The sequence below is a fragment of the Euprymna scolopes genome, chromosome 41, assembly GCF_053919585.1.
Source record: "Euprymna scolopes isolate OS-2025 chromosome 41, ASM5391958v1, whole genome shotgun sequence".
Taxonomy (NCBI): domain Eukaryota; kingdom Metazoa; phylum Mollusca; class Cephalopoda; order Sepiida; family Sepiolidae; genus Euprymna; species Euprymna scolopes.
In genome coordinates this window covers 67,652,758-67,674,372 of record NC_136522.1, presented here as the reverse complement: position 1 = coordinate 67,674,372, position 21,615 = coordinate 67,652,758, and the positions used below count along the sequence as shown (strand labels likewise).

Sequence of the window (21,615 nt, the reverse complement as noted above, 5' to 3'; positions counted from 1 at the left end):
AACCAGGGCCTCCTTGCATCCCCAAGAAATAACTTCTGCGACGGTAAATGAATTTCAACAGATTGAGTTTTCACAGCTGTCTCTCCATGATAAAGTTGAAATTAAGAAAATGATGCAAATGTCATGAAAGGCAAAAAAGTTGGTGTTCAGGTGGAAATAAAAGCAGTTTATAGTAATTCACATTTCACTCACTGTTATGCGCATCAACTTAATTTAATAATGAGGAATGCAGCAAGCATTACACGAAATGCTAGAATATTTATCTCTAACATTTTGGTTATTCCGACTTTCTTTTCTAGATCACCACAGCGTCTGTCCATTCTCAAGAAGCATCTGGATGTAAGCATTCTACATCCATCTGCCACAAGGTGGAACTTTAACATACATAAATAGAGTTCATGAAAATGTTCAAGCATTAAAAAACTGTCACTGAAATTCAGTCAACATCATATGTAGATGAGACCGTTGCAGAAGCGACAGGAATTCTGAAATATTTGAACGATGAAAATTTCATATTTTGGTTTGAGCTATTTCATAAAATTATGTCTCATGTTGAAATTATTTCTCGGGAAATTAGCATATATAAAGTCAATGAATACATAACAAATTTCAAAACTGCTATTTTAGAAATAAGAAACACCAAATACTGTAAAAACCCTTCACAAACACTCAAGGGCGAAGCTAAAGAACTGTGTGACTATATATCTGTTGATATAACGGACAGATATTCTTCAACTAAACATTTAATACTTGCTAAATTGTTTTACAAGATAAGCTTTGCTAGTTTTAAGAAAAAACTACCTACAGAAGAGATATCCTTGACAACTGAAGCATATCCCATGATTGACAAAGAAAAGTTTGAAACTGAGCTAGAAATATTTTATAGTAGGTCAGATATCCATGAGTATTGCAAAGTAATTGATCTCCTGAAATTTATTTTGGAAAACAATTTAAACAATGTTCTTAGTGAAATCACAAAACTCATAAAAATTATCTTGACAATTTTCATGACTACATCAGAGGCAGAACGTTTTTTTCAACTCTGAAAAGAATAAAAACTTTTCTAAGGAACACCATGGGTTGCGAAAGACCAAATGCACTTGCAGTGCTTTCAATTGATAAAAAAGTTCTTCAGCAGTAATTCAGAAGTTAAGGAGAAAATTATCAATCTTTTCTCACAAATTAAAACAAGAAAAATGGAGTTTACTTTCAAATGAATGTAATAAGTAAAATATTTAAAATATTTACACCTATTTAGGATTCCTTTAAGTTATTGTATTTTTATGCGTGTGCATACGTATAAATTATATTATTATGTTTGTTTTATTTTTACACAATATTAAAACATTAGGTATTTTTTAAAACAGCACCCCTACTAATCTTAGGCACGAGCTGCCACTGTTTGCAAGTCTACTGCTGGTTTGAGAAAACATGTGATTGTTCATAGGAATACCTTTCAACCTCCAGAGGAAGTCAACTCGATGGAAATTGCTCAATTTGTATGTCACATCTGCTTCAAGATGTGCAAATCTGCGGCAGGAGTGCAGAGTCATCTGAGATGGCATGGACGATGAGATTGGGAGAACTCAATGTGACGGCGATCATCTGGAAAGATGCAGCAATCATCATATATGTGTGTATGTATGTATGCCTAAAACTTTCAATAGAAGCGACGGATTTTCACAAGATTGGTATCGTTTTGAAGCTCGACCATTCGGACGACAAATATAAAAAAATTGGCTAAAAACATTAATTCCTTCACCTTCAGTTGGGCACTTTTCTAAGGGACTGGTCACTTTTTTCACCGATATTTTTTCTTTTCGATTGACTAGCCTTAATTTAAACCTTCGTTACTCGACGTTTTTTTTTTTTTTTCACATTCTTTTCCTCCTTTGCAGTACGGGTTCGAGCCTGCTTGCCTACTACAACATTGTTTTTGTTTTATTTTTGGTGTTTTTTATTCAACACACATCTCCAAACACCCGGGCAACGCTGGGCACCTAGGCTAGTTTATATATATAGGGTGGAACGATAAAATTTTTCCCTAGAAAAGACGACATGATTCCATTTCCGTTTGAAGAAAACCGGTTTTCTATTTTTTGTTGCATATACTCTACTAGTTGGTCAGTTGTGTACAAATCCTAACCGCGATAGGAGCCTTCTATCATGTCTGAAAGTGACACAATGTTCAACGAGTAAGATCGGAGATGCGCCGCTGTACAACTCATGCTCTCTACTGATCCAAGTTATGGCAACAGGACCATTGCCAGCACGCTCAAAATGCATTGGTGGATTGCTACAAATAACAGGGACGTGCCCAGGATGATGAAAAGAAAGTTTTCAGTTATGGTTATGGTCTTTGGTGTGATTTTAAGTGAGGTCCACATCTTCAAAGTCAGTTTGTAAGTCAACACCAAAGTGTACCAGGATGTGCTGAAGAGTGTGATGATACCCTGGTGCAATCAGGTGGCCGCTGGCAGGCCCTGGGTGTGTCAGTAGGACTCTGTGTCAACCCACAAGTCCAAAGAGAGCCAGGCTTGGCTTCAGAAGGAGTGCTACGACTTTGTATCCTTCTGTCACTCCCCTCCTCCCCGACCTAAACCCATTGGACTACTTCATTTGATCATACGTCGAGAACATCACCAACATGACCTCTCACAACACCAAAGCCAGTTGGATCACCGCCATCTGCCGAGTATTCGCCAAGCTCTCGCCGACGCTTGTAGAAAAGGCATACTCCTAGTTCCAGACCCATATCCAGGCGGTGGTTGAGGCTGAATGCAGCTACATCGAATAGATGCCAGGTTTACTACATAATCAAGTTACCTGAATTGATTTTTTTCAATAAAAGTTTTAAAATAAAGCTGTAGTGTTGTTTTCTTTAGGGCGACACTTTTATCGTTCCACCCTCTACATAAGTAAAAATAATAATAATAATAATAATAATAATTCTGATTTCGTTTATCAACGTCTCTCTGGAAAGGGATGGGATTCATTTCCAGAGGATTTCCCTCAATCTTGGCTTCAAACCAGGAGCTTCAAAGATCAAGGGTTTTCCTAAGGATGTTGGTGGTACCTACAATAGCAGAGACCACCTAAAACATCGGGGATTTGTAGTTTTTTCAATTGTCCTTCCAGACGACTTGATACTACTCCTAGTATACCAACTACGACCGGGATTATTTGTGTTTTAACCCCGTGTATACACCTTATCTCCAAGGCCAATGGAGCATAATTGCTCCACTTCTCATTCTCCTTCTCTCTCAAATTCCTGTCCCAGGGTACTGAAAAGTCTACAATCTGACAGTTTTTTGAGACTTTGTCAATGACAACGAAATCCGGACGATTATGTTCCAATTGCTTGGTCGTTATGACACTTTTGTCCCACCATACCTCTACCTTGCCATCTTCACTTGTTCTCACTTCATCAGGCACCTCCTCAAACCATTTTCCAGCACACCTCACTCCCAACCCTCTTACACACCTCCCAATATATCCGGAGTCCCACGCGATCATGTCTTTTGCGGTACTCTCTCTGGGCCAGTCCACTACACCCTGCTGCAAGGTGCACAATTGACTTTGAGGTCTTACCACAAATTCGGCATTCTACAACAACTTCCTCTCCTAGAACCACTGTTCTGAACAATCGTGTTCCTAATGCCTGCTCTTGTGCTGCACAAACAAAAGCTTCAGTACTCTTAGCTAGATACCCAGCTCTAAGCCATTGCCATGATCTTTCATTAGCCACTTCTGTTATATCCTGGAAGAACCTTCCATGCATTTTCTTCCTAGCCAGTTCCTCTTCCCTTTCTCTATCCATACGTTTCACATAATCAGCCTTGGTCTCACATACCTTCACTTCATTGGCCACAACCTTAAGCATCCACTCCTCACTTCTAACCACATGCTCCTTCAACGACATCTCCTCGGTTCTAACACAATCTTTTACACTTTTCAATCCTCTCCCACCATCTTTCTTCTTTTGATACAGCCTTGATATGCTACTTCCATGGCATGCAAATTCTTGTCAGACCATTCTAAAATTACCACACTGTATCTCAAAACACTGACTTTTTTTAAAAATAATAATAATAATAATAATAATAATAATAATATAATAAATAATGGTTTGGAGGTACAAAATTTATACATAGATTTAAATAAAATATGCGGAAATTACGGGGGAATTTGGATGTGCCAAAAATTAAGAAAAAAAAAAAAACGATTAAAAGAAAGATTTCATCTATATATACGGCATTTAAAAGCGACTAAAACTTAGCACAACGAGGGAGAAAAAAAATTACATGGGGAAAATTGTTAAATTTCCCCAAAGAGAAATAATGTTTTTGCTGTCTCCTTTTGCCGGCATAAAGGTTTTTTTGCGGTTCGAAAACCTTCTTTATGCCGGTAAAAGGAGACAGTATGAGCGTTATTTCTCTTTGGTGAACTTTAACCCTTTTTTTCTCGTAATTTTTTTTTTTTCGCCTTCGTTGTGCCAAGTTTTAGTCGCTTTTAAACGCCGATATATACAGATTAAATCTTTCTTTTAACCGTTTTTTTTTTCTTAATTTTTGGCACATCCGAATTCCCTTGTAGTGCTCTTTAATTTCGTTAATAATATTGTTTGCTTGCTATCGATTTTTTTTTTTTTTTTTTTTTTGAAGAGAAGATAGCCGAAAGAGCTCTCGAGGAATTTCCACATATTTTATTTAAATCTATAAATAATAAAATAATTAATATTTTTTTTCTTTTCTTTATTTTTTATTTTTTTCTTAGGAGGTTTTACAACGGAAGAAGAATTGGTGGAATATTCCTTACAATCGAGCATCCCAGCAAATTTCATTGGCGGCATCGTCTTTGTTGGCAATTTCACTTCACGGGATTGGACATTCCGGATACGATTGAAAGCCACAAAGCCAGGAGGAAGGCGGTATTTTAGGGCCGAAAATTGGAGAACAGAACAGATGTTTCCAGTGTTTCAGATCCAAGGGCCTCGGAATAGAGATAGTCCGTGTGGAGAAAATCCAGGTAATCTATCAACGTGTATCATGGGAATCTTTAGTAGGACGATACCTGGGGTGAATGTGATTGAAGATTCTAACTAAGAATACCTTAAACAATTATAAAGTAGAGTGACAAGGATGACCACCTCTGCACATTTTTGAATGTCCTTGTGTCTAATTTTTTTTTTTTGTGTGTGTGAAGATTGTAAACTTTCAGAAATAAATAAATTTCTCAAAGTTCTTAACGACGCTTTTATTACGGAAAAAACATATCCTTATATAACTCTGACACGTGACCATGCGGATCTCCTAACGTGGACATTTGAAAATCACTATTGATAACACCGAAGAGGTCTTGTTTTTCTCAGTGGCATTATGCCAGGAGGGATAAATAAGATACAAAAAAAAAAAAAAAAAAAAAACTGTGTCTATCCTTATGAAGACGAGATAACGTCGAAAAGTACTTTTTTTTTTATAAACAAATAAGCGTTTATTTTTTTTATTTTTTAATCGGCATTGAATTGGCTTACTAAACTTACATTTTGAATTTGCATTTAATAACGCTTTTATTATAGAGAATAAAATCCTTATATAATTATTATTTACTAGCAGGACTCGTTAACTGGCATTGCCCGGTGGTAACATACCTCCGCCCACCCCCATGTACAAATTTAAAATACGGCTGTTGTTGTCTTTTGCTAACCCTCAACCTGCTCATGTTAAAAATGGCTTTCGGAATAGACACCCCATTTTGTGCCTGGGGGGGGGGGGTCATCAAAATTTGCTGAAAAGTTCAGGGTATTTTTCAGGGAATGGTTCGGGGTAAAGTTCAGAGCAAGGTATTTTAGTTGGCAAGACTGGAGTTATGGTGACAAAAAACTATCGAACCCTGTAAAGAGTTAAAGGGAACTAAATTCCTGTAGTCACCTGTACGTTACTAAATGCAAATGTAAACGCTATTTAAGAAAGTGGGCATTTTGATTAAGCTATAAAAGTAAACATTAAAAAGAGAAAGGTTTATTTAAATAACAAACAATCGTGAATCTGCTTCTTAAACTTCAAAAATGGGTTAAATTTAATCACGCTATTATTGAAAATGTAATCATGCGAAAAGCTGAAATATAAATGTTATTATTTTGAAAGCCATTCTTTACATCAGGAGGGTGTTTAGTAAGTAATCTGTGCCTTACAATGTAAAAAAAAAAAATATCATAAAACATGAATTTAACCTGAAAAAAACTATTTAAAAATTGCACGGTAACAAAAATTTCATAAGCACCAAGTTATGCTGGCATATGGTCACATATGGTATCGCGCTCTGCCATCATATACATCCGAGATCAATATCACGAATAAACCTAGAACCCTATCCTCCAACGTAGACCCCTACTACCAGATCTCCTTCTCCAACATCAGGGGTCTACGTTCCAACCTTCCAGAGGTTGAAACACAATTACAGGAGACAAAACCGGACATATTCTTTCTAAGTGAAACTGGCATAGGGCCAACCACTTCTCTAGACGAATTCATAATTAAAGGATACTCTAACTTAACATCTAAATCTGACCCCCAAGATCGCCATGGGCATGGAATATGTGCCTATATCAAAGATGGCTTTCCATGTGGTAGGGATATCTCCAGAGAAGACCCTAATTTACCTTATATGTGCTTCCGGGTTGCACTAGCTTACACCACTGCATTTATATTTGCCCTCTATCGCCCCCACAGCAGTGGGATTACTATCTTTAAGAGCATATCTGAGAAAATTGACCACATCCTGTCAGCTCATCCTTCAGCTAACATTCACATTTGCGGTGAATTCAATGTCCATAATGTGGAATGGCTGACCCACTCAAATAAAACCGATGACGAAGGGAGGTTTTGTCATGATTTTGCCATTGCCTATGACCTCACTCAGATTGTTCACGAACCCACCCATGTGCCCGATACACCCGGTCAATATGCAAGCCTTCTAGACCTTTTCCTCACAACATCCCCTGAGCTGTGTTCATGTTCCGTTCTATCTCCTCTGGGATCCTCTGACCACTCCGTCGTAACAGTTAAGATAAAAATGAAATGTTATAAGTCTTCAGACGACATACCTCTCCACCGTACTGTATATCGATACTATATGGCTGACTGGGACAGCTTCCGTACATTCATATCTGACCTACCTCTGCAATCTGTGTTTAAAAAGGATGTGTCCTCTATAGTATCAGACCTGACCGAATAGTTAATTGTAGGCATAGATCGATTCATACCATCCAAAAAATTCCAACAAAACCTAACAGCCAGCCATGGTTCTCCCCTGAATATGCTGCTGCCATCGCGCACAGAAATCACTTTTTCCATAGCTACCAACGTAATAGATGTACTGAGACTAAAGCTGCTTTCAGGACTGCCAGCAACCATTGTAAAAGAGTAATAAAACATGCAAGAGAGCTATATGCTCAGTCTGTCAAATCCAAAGTAGCTAAGCAGCGGCTTAGTTCTCACCAGTTCTGGCAAATAGCAAACAGGATCTTGAACAGGAGCGTGCGTTCTATCCCAACTATCATCAATGGATCTGAGGTCATCTCATCAGCATCAGACAAGGCCAGACTATTTGCCAAGAACTTTGCAGCTAATTCTATCCTATGTGACAATGACCATCAACTCACTGTATTTCCTCCTATAACAGACAACACGCTATGCAACATACAAATATCTGTGCGTGAGGTCGCCAAGCTAATCAAGAACCTTGATTCCAGTAAAGCAACTGGCCCTGACGGCATTCCAGTTATAGTGATGAAAAAGCTCCAACCAGAACTTTCCCCCATACTTACAAAACTGTTTAAGCGTTGTCTTAAGGAGAAGCGCTTTCCAACACCCTAGAAAACCTCATAGTATGCCCTGTATTTAAGAATTCAGGTGAAAACACATCTCCCTCTCAGTACAGACCAATAAGTCTCCTCTGTGTCATGAGTAAGTTGTTGGAATCCATATTAAATAAAGAAGTAGTCAACTACCTCAACAGAAACAACCTTCTTAGTGATATGGTTTCTGCTCTGCAAGATCTACAGCAGATGTGCTAACGGTTATATCACATAGGATTAGTGAATCTCTTGACAAAGGTTTCCTTTCCAGGGCAATTGCTCTTGAGATATCGAAGGCCTTTGATAAGGTATGGCATAAGGGCCTACTTCACAAGATTTCCAGCTACGGCATTACTGGAAATGTTTTCTCAATCATTAAATCATTTCTCTCTGATAGGTTCATAAGAGTAGTGGTTGATGGGCAGAAATCAGAGGCCCACAGTATTAATGCTGGAGTCCCCCAGGGGGGTCCATTCTGGGTCCAACTCTCTTCCTGATCTACATCAATGATCTCCCAAAACACATACTTAAATCATTCGTTGACATCTATGCTGATGACACGACCATCTATGGCAACACATCAAAGGCCGTAAATGACTAAGTTCTCTCTGATTCTCTCCTCTGATCTTGAGAACGTGGTATAATGGGGGAAGAGGTGGCTGGTCACTTTTCATTCATCCAAAACCAAGCTTCTATCTTTACATTATCAATGCTCTGATCCCCATCTGGCATCAATTGAAATGGGTGGCTCTCGTCTTGGGGAGGCTCCATGTTTTGACAAGCTTCTGGGTTTGACCTTTACTCCTGATCTGAAATGGAACATGTACATCAGGTCTGTTGCCAGGGACGCTGGGAAAATGCGTCGAAGGATGGAGTACTGCTGCCACATCTGGGCAGGAGCTGCTAAAAACAGCCTATCCTGCCTTGACAAAGTACAAAATAGACTTTGTGGATTAGTGGGGGATGCCCTTTTCTCTTCCCTGCAACCTCTCTCCCACAAAAGAGACGTTGCGAGCTTGTCTTTGTTTTATCATTATTTCCATGGCAAGTGCTCGTCTGAGCTTCAATCCCTCGTCCCCCCTTGCCAATCTTTCACGAGAAACATCCATCTGGCTGAAACTACTGTCAATAATTTTCCCCACTCTTTATCTGTGCCTAAATCTAAACGTAGATTTCATGAGCAAAGCTTCTTTCTTAAAACTGCACGCCAGTGGAACTCTCTGCCGCTTACCTGTTTCCCACCTGACTACAACTTGGACGTCTTCAAGTCCAACATAAACAAACTCCTGACAAACCGCTCCCTTAAGTAAGACACTTTATCTAAACACCCAATACTAATGATTACTACAATACTATCTCATTGATTACTGTACACGCAATAACCCTTATCCCTGAGTGGCCTTCGGGCCTTGATAAGTGGTGAACCCCATGTAAAGAAAAAAAAAAATATCTATTTTAAAATTTGGTGCTTATGTACCGCGCTATTTGTAATTAGTGTTTTCATGGTTAAATTTAACTTTCACGCTATTTTTTTTTTTTATTTCAATCGTAAAGTGGAAGAATATTTACAAAAGACCCTCTCGTCCCCAATGTAAAAATAATTACCCAAAATTGTACTTTGTATTGTTTGACGCTTTTAATTATATGATATAAAATGAAATACATTTACTCATTGTAAAACCTCATCTGACATTATTTTATTTATTTTATTTTTTTTTTTGGTAAATATGAAGAATCTTTCCACTCTCGAAAAATCCTTTAAATCGATTATTAATGCCTGGTAGCCCCCCCCCCGGCAAAAAAAAAGGTGTGTGCTCAGTTTACAGTAATTTGTGCTCATTGTACGCTGACCCCCCCCCCACTCCCAACAAAAGGTGGACATAAAGTGGCTGCTCATTTGACGTTAAATTATTATATACAAGTGATCCCTTACACTTTTTGAAACTAACAGTATTTAATAATTTTAAAACTACTCGTTTGCCGGAATTTTAAACGTTATTTTCGTTTTCAGCAATCTCGAAAACCTTATTTGAAACTAACATTCTTCTCATATATGTGAAACTACTTGTTTGCCTTAATTTTAAACATGATTTTTGTTTTCAGCACCCCGGAAAACCTAAATCTTAATTTTATAAACCTATAAAAACGTAATTTTAAAGGATTGGTTGAAGGTGGAAAGAATCCTCATATTTACCCTTGTTTTTTATTTGTTAAATAACGTGGTTAAGTGAAATTAAAATTTAATGACATCCTAATAATAGCGTGATGTAATTTTATCCATTTATAGTTTGTGTATACAAACAAACATGGAAACATATCAATTGAAGCAGAAACTCGAAAACCAAATGAAACGAAATATTTATGGCGGTTACCATAATGTAATTCTTGTTGGGTAGGTCACCATTTCGGCGGGTCCCCCTTTTGGGGAGTCATCGAAATTAATAAGACGAGAGTAGAAACGGGCCTGGGAATAATAATAAAGAAACAAAGGAACTTCCAAACGAAACGGTTTTATATTCATTTCAGCGTACAAGTCGTATCGGGTTATAGAAAGGTCGTGATTTTCATTTATGTCCCCTACTCTGGAACCACTCGCGTCTCCGTTTTTTTTGCTTCCAACACTTTTTGTATTTTTTTTTTTTTTTTTTTTTGTCTTTCCCACCAGAACTGTTCTCGGTCCTGATTGGTTACAACCTCTGGTCACATTTTTGAGGAAAGGAGGAAGGAAGGGGGAAAGGGAAGAGTAGAGACAAAGAGACATGTAATGGAGAAATAGTAGTCTTGGCTTCAATACATATTATCCCATGCGTCCCTAGTAATCGTTGCGGTAGATCTATTAATAAAATAAAATAAAAGATTAATTTAAATTAGTTGTTAACCACATGTAAACATGTGAAATAATAGCTGATTTAATTTTAACCGTTTATAGTTTGTGAAACAGTTATAATGTAAACAAACGTGAAAAGTTAAAAATTGAATTGGAAACGCGAAAACAAAATGAGACGAAATGTTTTTTTTTTTTTTTTTTCTAAAGCGTCCCTAATAATTGTTTAGTAAAAACGAATTACTGTCTCGTTATCTTTATTACTACAAAAAATTATAATTAATAATTATTTGTCACTGTATCTTTATGTTGGGATAAGTCAAACTCATAATGCAAAGGGGGGTAACTCTTTGCTTCTTTGGGCAAAGTCACTTCCCTTTGACCGTAGTCCTAAAACTTTAATTTCATTTAATTTTAATCAACGACCGGAAGTAGACAGTGGAGGGAAAACAGAATGACTTTAAAAATGGCGAGATGAACATCATTTCCCGTTCATCTATTTATCATATTTGGACTTCAAACTTTCATTTACTATGTTTTGAATTGTAGTTACGTGTGTGTGCGTGTCTCTTAATAAACGTATATCGTTAAGTAACAGTGAAATGTTTCTTATTTGTTTGTAAGTGTTATGTTCTTTCCTTAAGAGCTGCTACGTACCAAACGTGAAGGTTGGTCTCCCTGTGGTAAGATATTTTATGTTATATTAATCTAACGCATCCCACGATATAACACTTTAATAATAAAATAAAATTTAATAATTTTTTGTCACTGTAAATGAAATAAATGTAAACTGCAATGGAAATATAAAACTCCAATTCCCTTTTCGTAAAGTAACACGACAAATAATCAATAAACCAAGTAATTAGTTTCCTAGTGAAAAACATACCGAAGGTAATATCGTTAATAATTAAAATCTAGTGTGAGTCAATTTTTTTTTTCAAGAATACAAAGTTTGTAATCGTGGTATTTAATATGTAATGATTCTACTTAGGGAAGCCATGTTTGTGTTAATCTCTGTAGCATTCTTTTTTTTAATGTTGTATCGGTCAATCTGGGATGTCCGAATATGTAGACGTCAATCAATGAGATTGCAAGGAATGGTAAGAGGGAGAAATCATTATTTGAGTAGTGGTAAAGCATTAAGAGTATGCGATGTGTAAGAAATTACTAGTCAGTTAATGACGGCTTAGACCCAGGAAAGTAAGAAAATGTATAAATGCATGCGGTGTAGAATGGGGTTGTAAGAGGACTTATGGAAGAGGGAGGAAAAATTTGAGCTACTTCCTCTGTAGGTTATGATGACGATGAAGATGGCGCTCCTAGGAATAAATGTAATGTTTTAATATTACAAAATAATGTGTATGAAATGGCGTTCTATAGTTGAATAAGGTAATGGCTAATAGCATAAAGATAATAAATTTTATGTGTAATCTGTTGTTGTAAACCTATGGTATTTTGGTCCTGAGGGGAAAAACTGCGCCCCTTTTATTATATATAAGATTAAAGGTAAATTAAAATTGGTTAAAACTAAAAATAATTCTAAACATTGATATTATTATTTTTCTCCACTTTTATTTGCAAAACTCAATCAATCATGTTCTGCAAAGTCCAAAACAAAAGAAAATTTCCTCTACAAAACAACCAAACCAAACACAATGAATAAATATCTGAAGATATAAAGAACTTGAAGTATAAAAACTTGGTTTTTTTTTTCAAAATTACTGGATTCACCATTAAATAACCCAAAAAATGATTGATATACCATAAAACAAGACAACCAGCCAACAAATACTCAGTTACAAGTATTTATTTATGTAAATCATTCTTTTTAAATATATTTTTTTTTTACTTGGAATCACCACTTATCAAGGCCTAACGGCTGTTTGAGGATAAGGGTTAATTAATATAAGGTGTAAATTGGGTAGAATTTCATTATTTATGGGAACAGCTTAACAAGAACTTTTTTTTTTTTATTACATTTTCACCCCAAACAAGGCACATTGCCACTTTGGTGTAGGGGGCTACTATCAGGGGCAGCAACTACTGATGTACTATATTGGGATTTGGGCAGCAAGATGTCGGCTCACGTTACACTTGAACTTCTGCATGTCAGTACAGTTGGGGAAGCAGGGACCTGGAATGGAATTCCAGAGTTTAGCGGATCTGGGGAAGAAACTACTGTAGTAGAAAGATCTTTTACATCTAGGGATCTCTACTGTGAAGGGGTGGGATTTAGCTGCCTGTCGGGTTTGTCGAGGGTGTCTACGTCGTGGGGGCACAAGTGTCTGCAGTTCGCCAGAGCATTCATCATTAAAATACTTGTAGAACAAGCAGAGGGATGCAACGTTTCGTCGATGGGACAGAGGCTGAAGCTTAGATGCCAGTTCAGGGCCTATCAGATTGGCGACTCTCTTTTGAACCTTGTCCAGGAGCGAGAGACTAGTAGCAGATGCACCAGCCCAAATGTGACAGCAATACTCCATACATGGGCGACTGGTGGCCTTATAGAGGTACAGGATACTTTCGGGTGTTAGTAGTTTTCTAGCACAGTAGAGAGAGCCTACCTTCTTTGCAGCGGTCCTGGCAACACTTTCAATGTAATTGTTCCAACTCATGTTTCCTGTGAACGTTAGGCCAAGCAGTTTGAAAGATGTACTCTCAGATAAAGAGTCACTGGCCATTGCTATTGGTGGCAGAGAAGGTTTCTTGTAATTATTGAAGGAAACCAATTTAGTCTTGGTAGCATTGAATGTGACCATCCATTTTTGTCCCCATTCCACTACAGATTGGAGGTCATCCTCTAGTGTTTTTGCCATTTCTTTAGATATGTGTTCATTTGTTTTCCTGTCGTGCCTGTTATAGAGTGTGGCATCATCAGCATATATACCCATCTCAGAGGCAATTTTGTCAGGGAGGTCATTAATGAATATTAGGAACAATAGGGGTCCAAGGATAGACCCCTGAGGCACTCCCGCATTTATATCATATTGTTTAGATGTACGACCGTCGGGGACAACCTGGATTTTTCTCTTATCTAAGAAGGATTAGAGAAAAATCCAGGTTGTCTTCGACGGTCGTACATCTAAACAATGTTATTGAAATTTTCACAGATAGAGAGTGGTGGAAATCATTTATAGTGGTTGTAGCTAGTTGAGTGTTATTTTGTGAAAGTTTGGCAAGGGGGGAACCATAGATTGGAGTTTAGTTGAGCACTTGCCATGAAAATAGCCATAATGTAGAGACAGGCTCGCAACGTCTCTTCTGTGGGAAAGAGGTTGCAGGGAAGAGAAAAGGGTATTGCTTAGTAGGTTTCAAAGCCAATTTTGAACTCTGTCTAGGCAGCATAGGTGTCGCTGAGCAGCTCTTGCCCAGATGTGGCAACAGTACTCTATTTTGGCTCTTATACATATAGAGGATTGCATCAGCAAAGAGATACCTTCTGGAGCAGTAGAGTGATCCAATCATTTTTCCAGCAATATTAGCAACAGATTTGATGTATGTGTTCCATTTCAGATCAGGAGTGAAGGTCAGTCCTAGAAGCTTATCAAAATATGGGGATGAATATTTATGTAGAAGTATGGATAGTGTAGAAAAAAATTATTGTATAAAATTCAAAACTATAAAAAAAAATATTCCTAGGTTGATTAATTATTTTTTTAAACAAACGTTGTCAAAATACTTTTTTTTTATATTTATATTAAGAATATATACCATGGTTTTAATGAATTGTATTATTAGACTGGGTCAGTATTCAGGAGTGCTAGAGAAATACAGATTACTTGGTTTCAGAAAGGAAATTGATGATACAAAACCAAGTAATCTGTATTTCTCTAGCACTCCTGAATACTGACCCAGTCTAATAATACAATTCATGAAAATCAGCCTTGCCCCAGGAACTGGGGGAGGGGAAGGTATGAACTCTCATTCTTTTTCATATTCCTTTCCTTTTCTTTCTCTTTTTATTTTTATTTTTCTTTCTTACAGATTATTATGAAAGGGGATTCTTAACACTACAATTTGCCCTGACAAAAAGCCTAGTTGAAATCCTCCGACCGCAAACCACTTTCTTTGATCAGACCAGCATCGTGCTTCAGCGCCATCCGTACCCACCCTATAATGATGACAGAATGGTCATGGTCCTGCAGAACCAATTTCCTTTCATCCTAATTCTCAGCTTTGAACTCGTAGCGCTCAATATAGTCAAAGACATTGTTGAAGAAAAGGAGAAACGTCTCAAGGTATTTTCATGATCAAGGATATTTTCTTTTATATTTTATAATAACATGGAAACAATTATTCCTGTCTAGAAAAAAAAAAGATAGCATTGTAAACACAGACACCACATATAAATACAGGCCAGGATCAGAGTGTAGTACCTTTTCTGATGCTACACTCAAATTAATCTTTGTCCTCAGTCATTGGGGAGGGAAACCTTTTTATACTGAGGCAATTTTTATTTTTGCCTACTTCCAGAGCGCCCCTTTTTGGGGAGCTTGTTTTCCCCACATTAAAAACGACCTTGTGTCACATTTGGCTTTCGTAGTGAAGCAAATAAATACATAAATAAATACCTATAAATGCTGTATGCTCACATTTTTACATGACCGTTAAACGCGAACCTCGTTTGTTGCAGTTCAAACCTCTTTCAGACCCGCCCCCCACTACACCGTTGAAAAAGAACAAACAAAAATAAATCCGACTCAGATTTTTTTCTGTTTTAGCAAAAGGCATTTATTACTGTTACTTTCCAAACAATGTCTGCTTCTTGTTTTTTCAAACTGTTCATTTCATCTGCCATGAGATTTACAAAACCCTGCCACCTCAATACCAGCTTAAAAGTCTCTCACTGCCACTGCAGGGCCACACATCCATCTCACCTAGCAAACGTTTTTCTTTCCCTCCCTCGACCTCTGGCCATTTCTTGCCTTTGACTTTAAACGTTCATCTTCTCCGAGGCAGACTTTGCTTTTCCCCAACCATGTGGTCCCCTTTTTTTCTTTTCTTATCACGCACGCTCGAGCACACATCCTAATTTGCTGATATTTTCCAACGTGCTCATACACGCTCTGTTACAGCATTAGCTGCCTATATCTAGTGCATGTTTTGCAGCTATTAACATTTGATTATTCATACTTCAGTAAATTCCTCTTTTCGTTCTAGAACCATTCACTCTCCCAAATGATTCAGGTGTATAAGTGGTAGAACGATACTTACCCTCTAATCATTTCCTCCTCACACATTCCCATCATACACCGGGACAGATTATTCAGTTGATGTTATTTACTTTTCATTGACCATGCTTTCGGATTCTCCTACCACCTCAATATTGACACATTTAAGGATCGGCTCCTTTCACTTCATCTTCTGCGATTTCATTGGTCATTTCTTTTAGTCCGCTAATCCACTCTTCTGTCACACTTTCACTATTGCCAAACACAAGCAACATTGTTAAGTTTTGAGACATTGTGCTGAACAAAGATGGCGGCGTAGTTCAGATCAGTAACCAAGATGGCGGCCAAGAATTAAATGTGGTCCATGACGTAGTAAACGGCGAACTGATTGAATCCAAAATTCGACAATTTTTATAATAATTTTGAAACGTTTTCATTGGTTGTTTAGCACAGCCGTTGGTTATAAAAATGATTGGCGAATCCATTCGTCTCATACCCCCATTAGGATTCTGATGGGGGAAGGTCTCCTTGCGGCCTCGGCTGCAGGGAGACAGGGTAGTAGTACTTGTCAAGGATTCGTCACTTGGCACTCAGCCCAACAGGTGAGGGGCCGGGAACCGGCCCAGCACCTGTTGGAATGAGGTACGCCACCTGGGTAATACCTAGGAGGTCCACCCTCCCAGGCCTTGCCACTGGGCTTTCCGGTGGAGTAAGTTCATTGCTTACTGCCTGAGGCGCCCCTACCGGGGAATGCCGACGGAGTTACTCAGGCAATTTTTATAATTGTAGGAGTGCCCTTCCTTTAGGGGAACCTGCTGGATCCCCACTTTCCGGCCTTGTGCCACATTTTGCCGAGGTGGGCGGCAAATAAATAACTACCCCCATTAGGAGTCAAAAACATTTTACACTTTCGCTATTGCTGAACACAAGCAACGTTGAATCCAACGTGTTGCCCTTCAGTTTTACCGCAGAACGTACTATCAACCGAATAACATGCATTTCAATACTGGTTCACAATGGTTCCCGGCATTTTGAATTTCGGTAAATTATATACAGGCTTTCCAAAATGTCACTAAAGGGTTTCGAACTTGAACAGATTCTTTAGTTTTGATGATATCTTTTTTTGTAAATCAGGAATTTAGAAAAAGAAAATGCAAAATTCAAATAATCTTTATTTATAAAAAAAATACAATGTCTTTCAAATGTTGCTCATTTTCAGATTGCAGAATCTCTGGATTGTGATTTAACTCTCTTATTTTGTTCCGCAAGCTCGCAGACCTAATAATATAATTAAATAATATAATTAAATAATATAATTAAATAATATAATCAAATAATATAATTAAATAATGTAATTAAATAATATAATTAAATAATATAATCAAATAATATAATCAAATAATATAATTAAATAATATAATTAAATAATATAATTAAATAATATAATTAAATAATATAATCAAATAATATAATTAAATAAAATAATTAATATAATTAAATAAAATAATTAAATAAAATAATTAAATAATATAATTAAATAAAATAATTAAATAATATAATTAAATAATATAATTAAATAAAATAATTAAATAATATAATAAAATACTATAATAAAATAATATAATTAAATAATATAATTGAATAATAAAATTAAATAAAATAATTAAATAATATAATTAAATAATATAATTAAATAATATAATTAAATAAAATAATTAAATAATATAATTAAATAATAAAATTAAATAATATAATTAAATAAAATAATTAAATAATATAATTAAATAATATAATCAAATAATATAATTAAATAATATAATTAAATAATATAATTAAATAATATAATCAAATAATATAATCAAATAAAATAATTAAATAATATAATTAAAAAATATAATTCAATAAAATAATTAAATAATATAATTAAAAAATATAATTCAATAAAATAATTAAATAATATAATTAAAAAATATAATTAAATAAAATAATTAAATAATATAATTAAATAATATAATTAAATAATATAATTAAATAATATAATTAAATAAAATAATTAAATAATATAATTAAATAAAATAATTAAATAATATAATTAAATAAAATAATTAAATAATATAATTAAATAAAATAATTAAATAATATAATTAAATAATACAATTAAATAATACAATAAAAAATACAATTAAATAATACAATTAAATAATACAATTAAATAATACAATTAAATGATATAATTAAATAATATAATTAAATAAAATAATTAAATAATATAATTAAATAATACAATTAAATAATACAATAAAAAATACAATTAAATAATACAATTAAATAATACAATTAAATAATACAATTAAATGATATAATTAAATAATATAATTAAATAAAATAATTAAATAATATAATTAAATAATATAATTAAATAATATAATTAAATAAAATAATTAAATAATATAATTAAATAAAATACTGAGGTACACCTGGGCTTGATCGAGAGAATATTTAATCTGTTGTCGAATGCTCTACCTGTGAACTATATATCCAGATGCCAATAAATCTGTTGTTTTTTTTAAGAAGAAGAAATGATTTGCTGAAAGTTTATTATCTCCCTTGGCTGGTGTAACGTAAAATATTCCTCTGTAAAAATTCTTCTTTTTCATCTATATGAAAGAATAGTTTTAGAATCAGATTTTTTTTGATTTTCGGTACTTATCAGATTAATTTCTGTACAAAAACTATCTAAGAACACTGCCAGACATATAAATTACCTTTGTGTGAAATTTGTAAAGGGTGGGCTCTCTCTACCCTGCTAGACAGTTACTTACACCTGAAAGTATGCTGTATCTCTAGAAGGCCACCATTCGCCCGTGTATGGAGTATTGTTGTCACATTTCGGCTGGTCTATCTGCTACTAGTCTCTCACTCCTGGACAGGGTTCAAAAGAGAGTCACCAACCTGATAGGCTCTGAACTGTCATCTAAGCTTCAACCTCTGTCCCATCGAGGAAATGTTGCATCCCTCTGTCTGTTTTACAAGTATTTTAATGGTGAATGCTCCGACGAACTACAAGCACTTTTAACCCCCCCCCAACGTAAATACCCCGACAGATATGACAAACAGCAAAGTTCCACCCCTACACAGTAGAGATTCCTAGATGTAAGAAAATCTTTTACTCTAATAGTTTTTTTTCCCCCCCAGAACTGTTAGACTTTGGAATTCCCTTCCAGGTTCTTGCTTCCCCAACTGTACTGACATGCAGAAGTCCAAGTATAATGTGAACAGATATTTTGTTGCTCAACTCTCTATATAGTATTCCTGCAACTTATGTCCCTGATAATAGCCCTCTACATCAAAGTGGCACTGTGCCTTTTTTGGAATAAAAATGTAATAAAAAAAACAGAAAAACAAATCTTAAACTTCTGAAGCCAACCACAAAGATTTAAGTATATGAGCTTTGGTATGTTCCGTATAAGATAGTTATAGAATAAAAAACAAAGCCATACTTGATAATAACTAACCATGCGGAAAGAGATGATCAGGACACTTTTGGGACGAACGGAGTCGTCCATTTCGAGGGAGGTGGAAACCTCAAGTCTGCGGCATATGGGTGGCTGGAAAGTAGCTGATGTGAATCATAGGTAAAGACCCTACACCCAAAAAGTAAATGCCAAGAAGACCAGAAAGGTTCTGATCTTATAAAAATAAATAATTGTGAAGTCGGTCGTGGAGGGCTGACTGAAAGAGATTTTTTATTTGTTTTTTTTAGCCTGATCTTTCCTAGCCGTGTGGTTGTGTAGATGTAAAAATAAAAAAATGTATTAAATTTAAAAATGCATACATTTGTTTTTTGTGAAATATGGAAGGGGGGATGTTACACAAAATACTTAGACGTTTCGATACAATTTTATTATTTAGTTGAAGTTGTGTTAAACAATTTTTTTTCTTACTTATTATTTAACAGAAATTATTTTCTCTTTTCTATTTTTCTTTCGATTCCTGTCGCCATTTTCACCACAGGAAGCGATGAAGATGATGGGCATGAGTAACTGGATCCATTGGTTCGCTTGGTTCGTCAAGTACTTCTGTTTCATGCTAGTGTCGACCGTCATCATGACGGTATTCTTGAAAGTGTCCGTTGGAGCCGATGGACGCGTCATCGCCTACACTAACCCGATTATCCTCTTCCTTTTTTTCATGGTTTATTCGCTCGCCACGATCTCGTTCTGCTTTATGCTGAGCACTTTTTTTTCAAGAGGTAAGCGTTTTCATTTTCAACTAGCTGGCCCTGTGGAAATTCCACAGAGGACTCATTCATATGTAATATATTGATGTTGGCATTCTGTAGATGTTCAGCGTAAATGGAGACGCTCTGATATTATTGTAGCTCTTTTGTTAAAACTGCAAAAGTATTTATCTAAGCTAGCATGAACGCCCGGCAAAGTACGCTTAAATATGATATTTTAATTCTTGCAGATTTTGTATATATTATTATAGAGTTAATATTCTATCGATTTTTATATATTATAAAGTTGCGATTTCAAAAATAAAAAAAATATATCCATATGACTTGGGTGTATTAGCTAGAATTGAAACCGAAATAAAAACTAATGAAAATATATATATATATATATATATATATATATATATATATATATATATATATATATATATATATATAACTTGAGTTCCATCAACTATAATCGAAACCGAAACCAAAACTTATGAAGACTTCTTGGTAAAATTATTTATGACTAGAAATGGAAGTACATAACAATTAAACGACCCTGATGTAAGCGTGACAGAAAATAACACACGCTATCATATTAATATATAGATAATAATGTGTGTCCGCCATCTTGGTTTAGTCTATATACCAGGGGAGACAATTTCAGTCTGTTAGAGTTATTTCCCCTTATTTCCGCTCCTAACACATATCATAAATTGCATCTATATGCATGGATAGATATTGTTGTGTTCGGGGGCTCATTCATATGTAATATACTGATGTTGGCATTCTGTAGATGTTCAGTGCAAATGGAGACGTTCTGATTTTATTGTAGCTCTTTTGTTAAAACTGCAAAAGTATTTATCTAAGCTAGCATGAACATTCGTGGTATATGTCAACACACACACACACACGCACGCGCACATACACACACACGCGCGCATGCACACACACACATGCGCACGCGCGTGCATACACACACTAAAAGAGACGCTACTAACAATCACGGCATGGTTAAAGAAAAGAGTTAATTATACACTAAGAAAATGTTAAGAACAAACACCTTGACAGCAAAACAATAAGCTTGGGTTCATATAGTGAAGAACCACCATAGACATTTAGTGACACGTACACACATTCAGATGAACGCTTCGTCACATACATACGCAGTATGCTCATTCAGTGTATGTACATACACAAACCCAGCAACACAACATACGTTGATTTAATAAAAAATAGCTGCGGATGGGGTTTACATCAAATAAGGGGTTTATGCTATATACGATCACGCTCAAGACTAGACAATGCATTCTTTGATCTTTCTTGAGATCATAGGGATGCCTATAAGCATTCTCTAAAAAGGTTAAAAATGATGCGCATGTTGAAGAATGGCTACATTGAAATTTCATTCCCAGACCTGAAAGGTACACTTTACGGTTGGAATAATTATTGTCTAGAATGTGTTAAGTTTAAAATTTTTTTTGTTTTTTTTGTTAAGCAATTCTAAATTTTACTTTAAATTTTTTAAAATCAAAAAAAA

At 35.5% G+C, this 21,615-nt stretch overlaps 1 protein-coding gene across 2 annotated transcripts in view; it reads left to right on the top strand.

The window, feature by feature from the left end:
• The window catches only part of LOC145266592 (phospholipid-transporting ATPase ABCA3-like), a 178,699-nt gene that overhangs the window by 83,822 nt on the left and 73,262 nt on the right, over nucleotides 1-21,615 (top strand). For both annotated transcript variants that reach the window (XM_080122440.1, XM_080122441.1), the window contains exons 3-5: nucleotides 4,777-5,028; nucleotides 14,667-14,920; nucleotides 19,868-20,105. In XM_080122440.1, coding sequence (XP_079978566.1) covers nucleotides 4,777-5,028; nucleotides 14,667-14,920; nucleotides 19,868-20,105 — 744 coding nt within the window. The remainder of the gene's footprint in view (nucleotides 1-4,776; nucleotides 5,029-14,666; nucleotides 14,921-19,867; nucleotides 20,106-21,615) is intronic.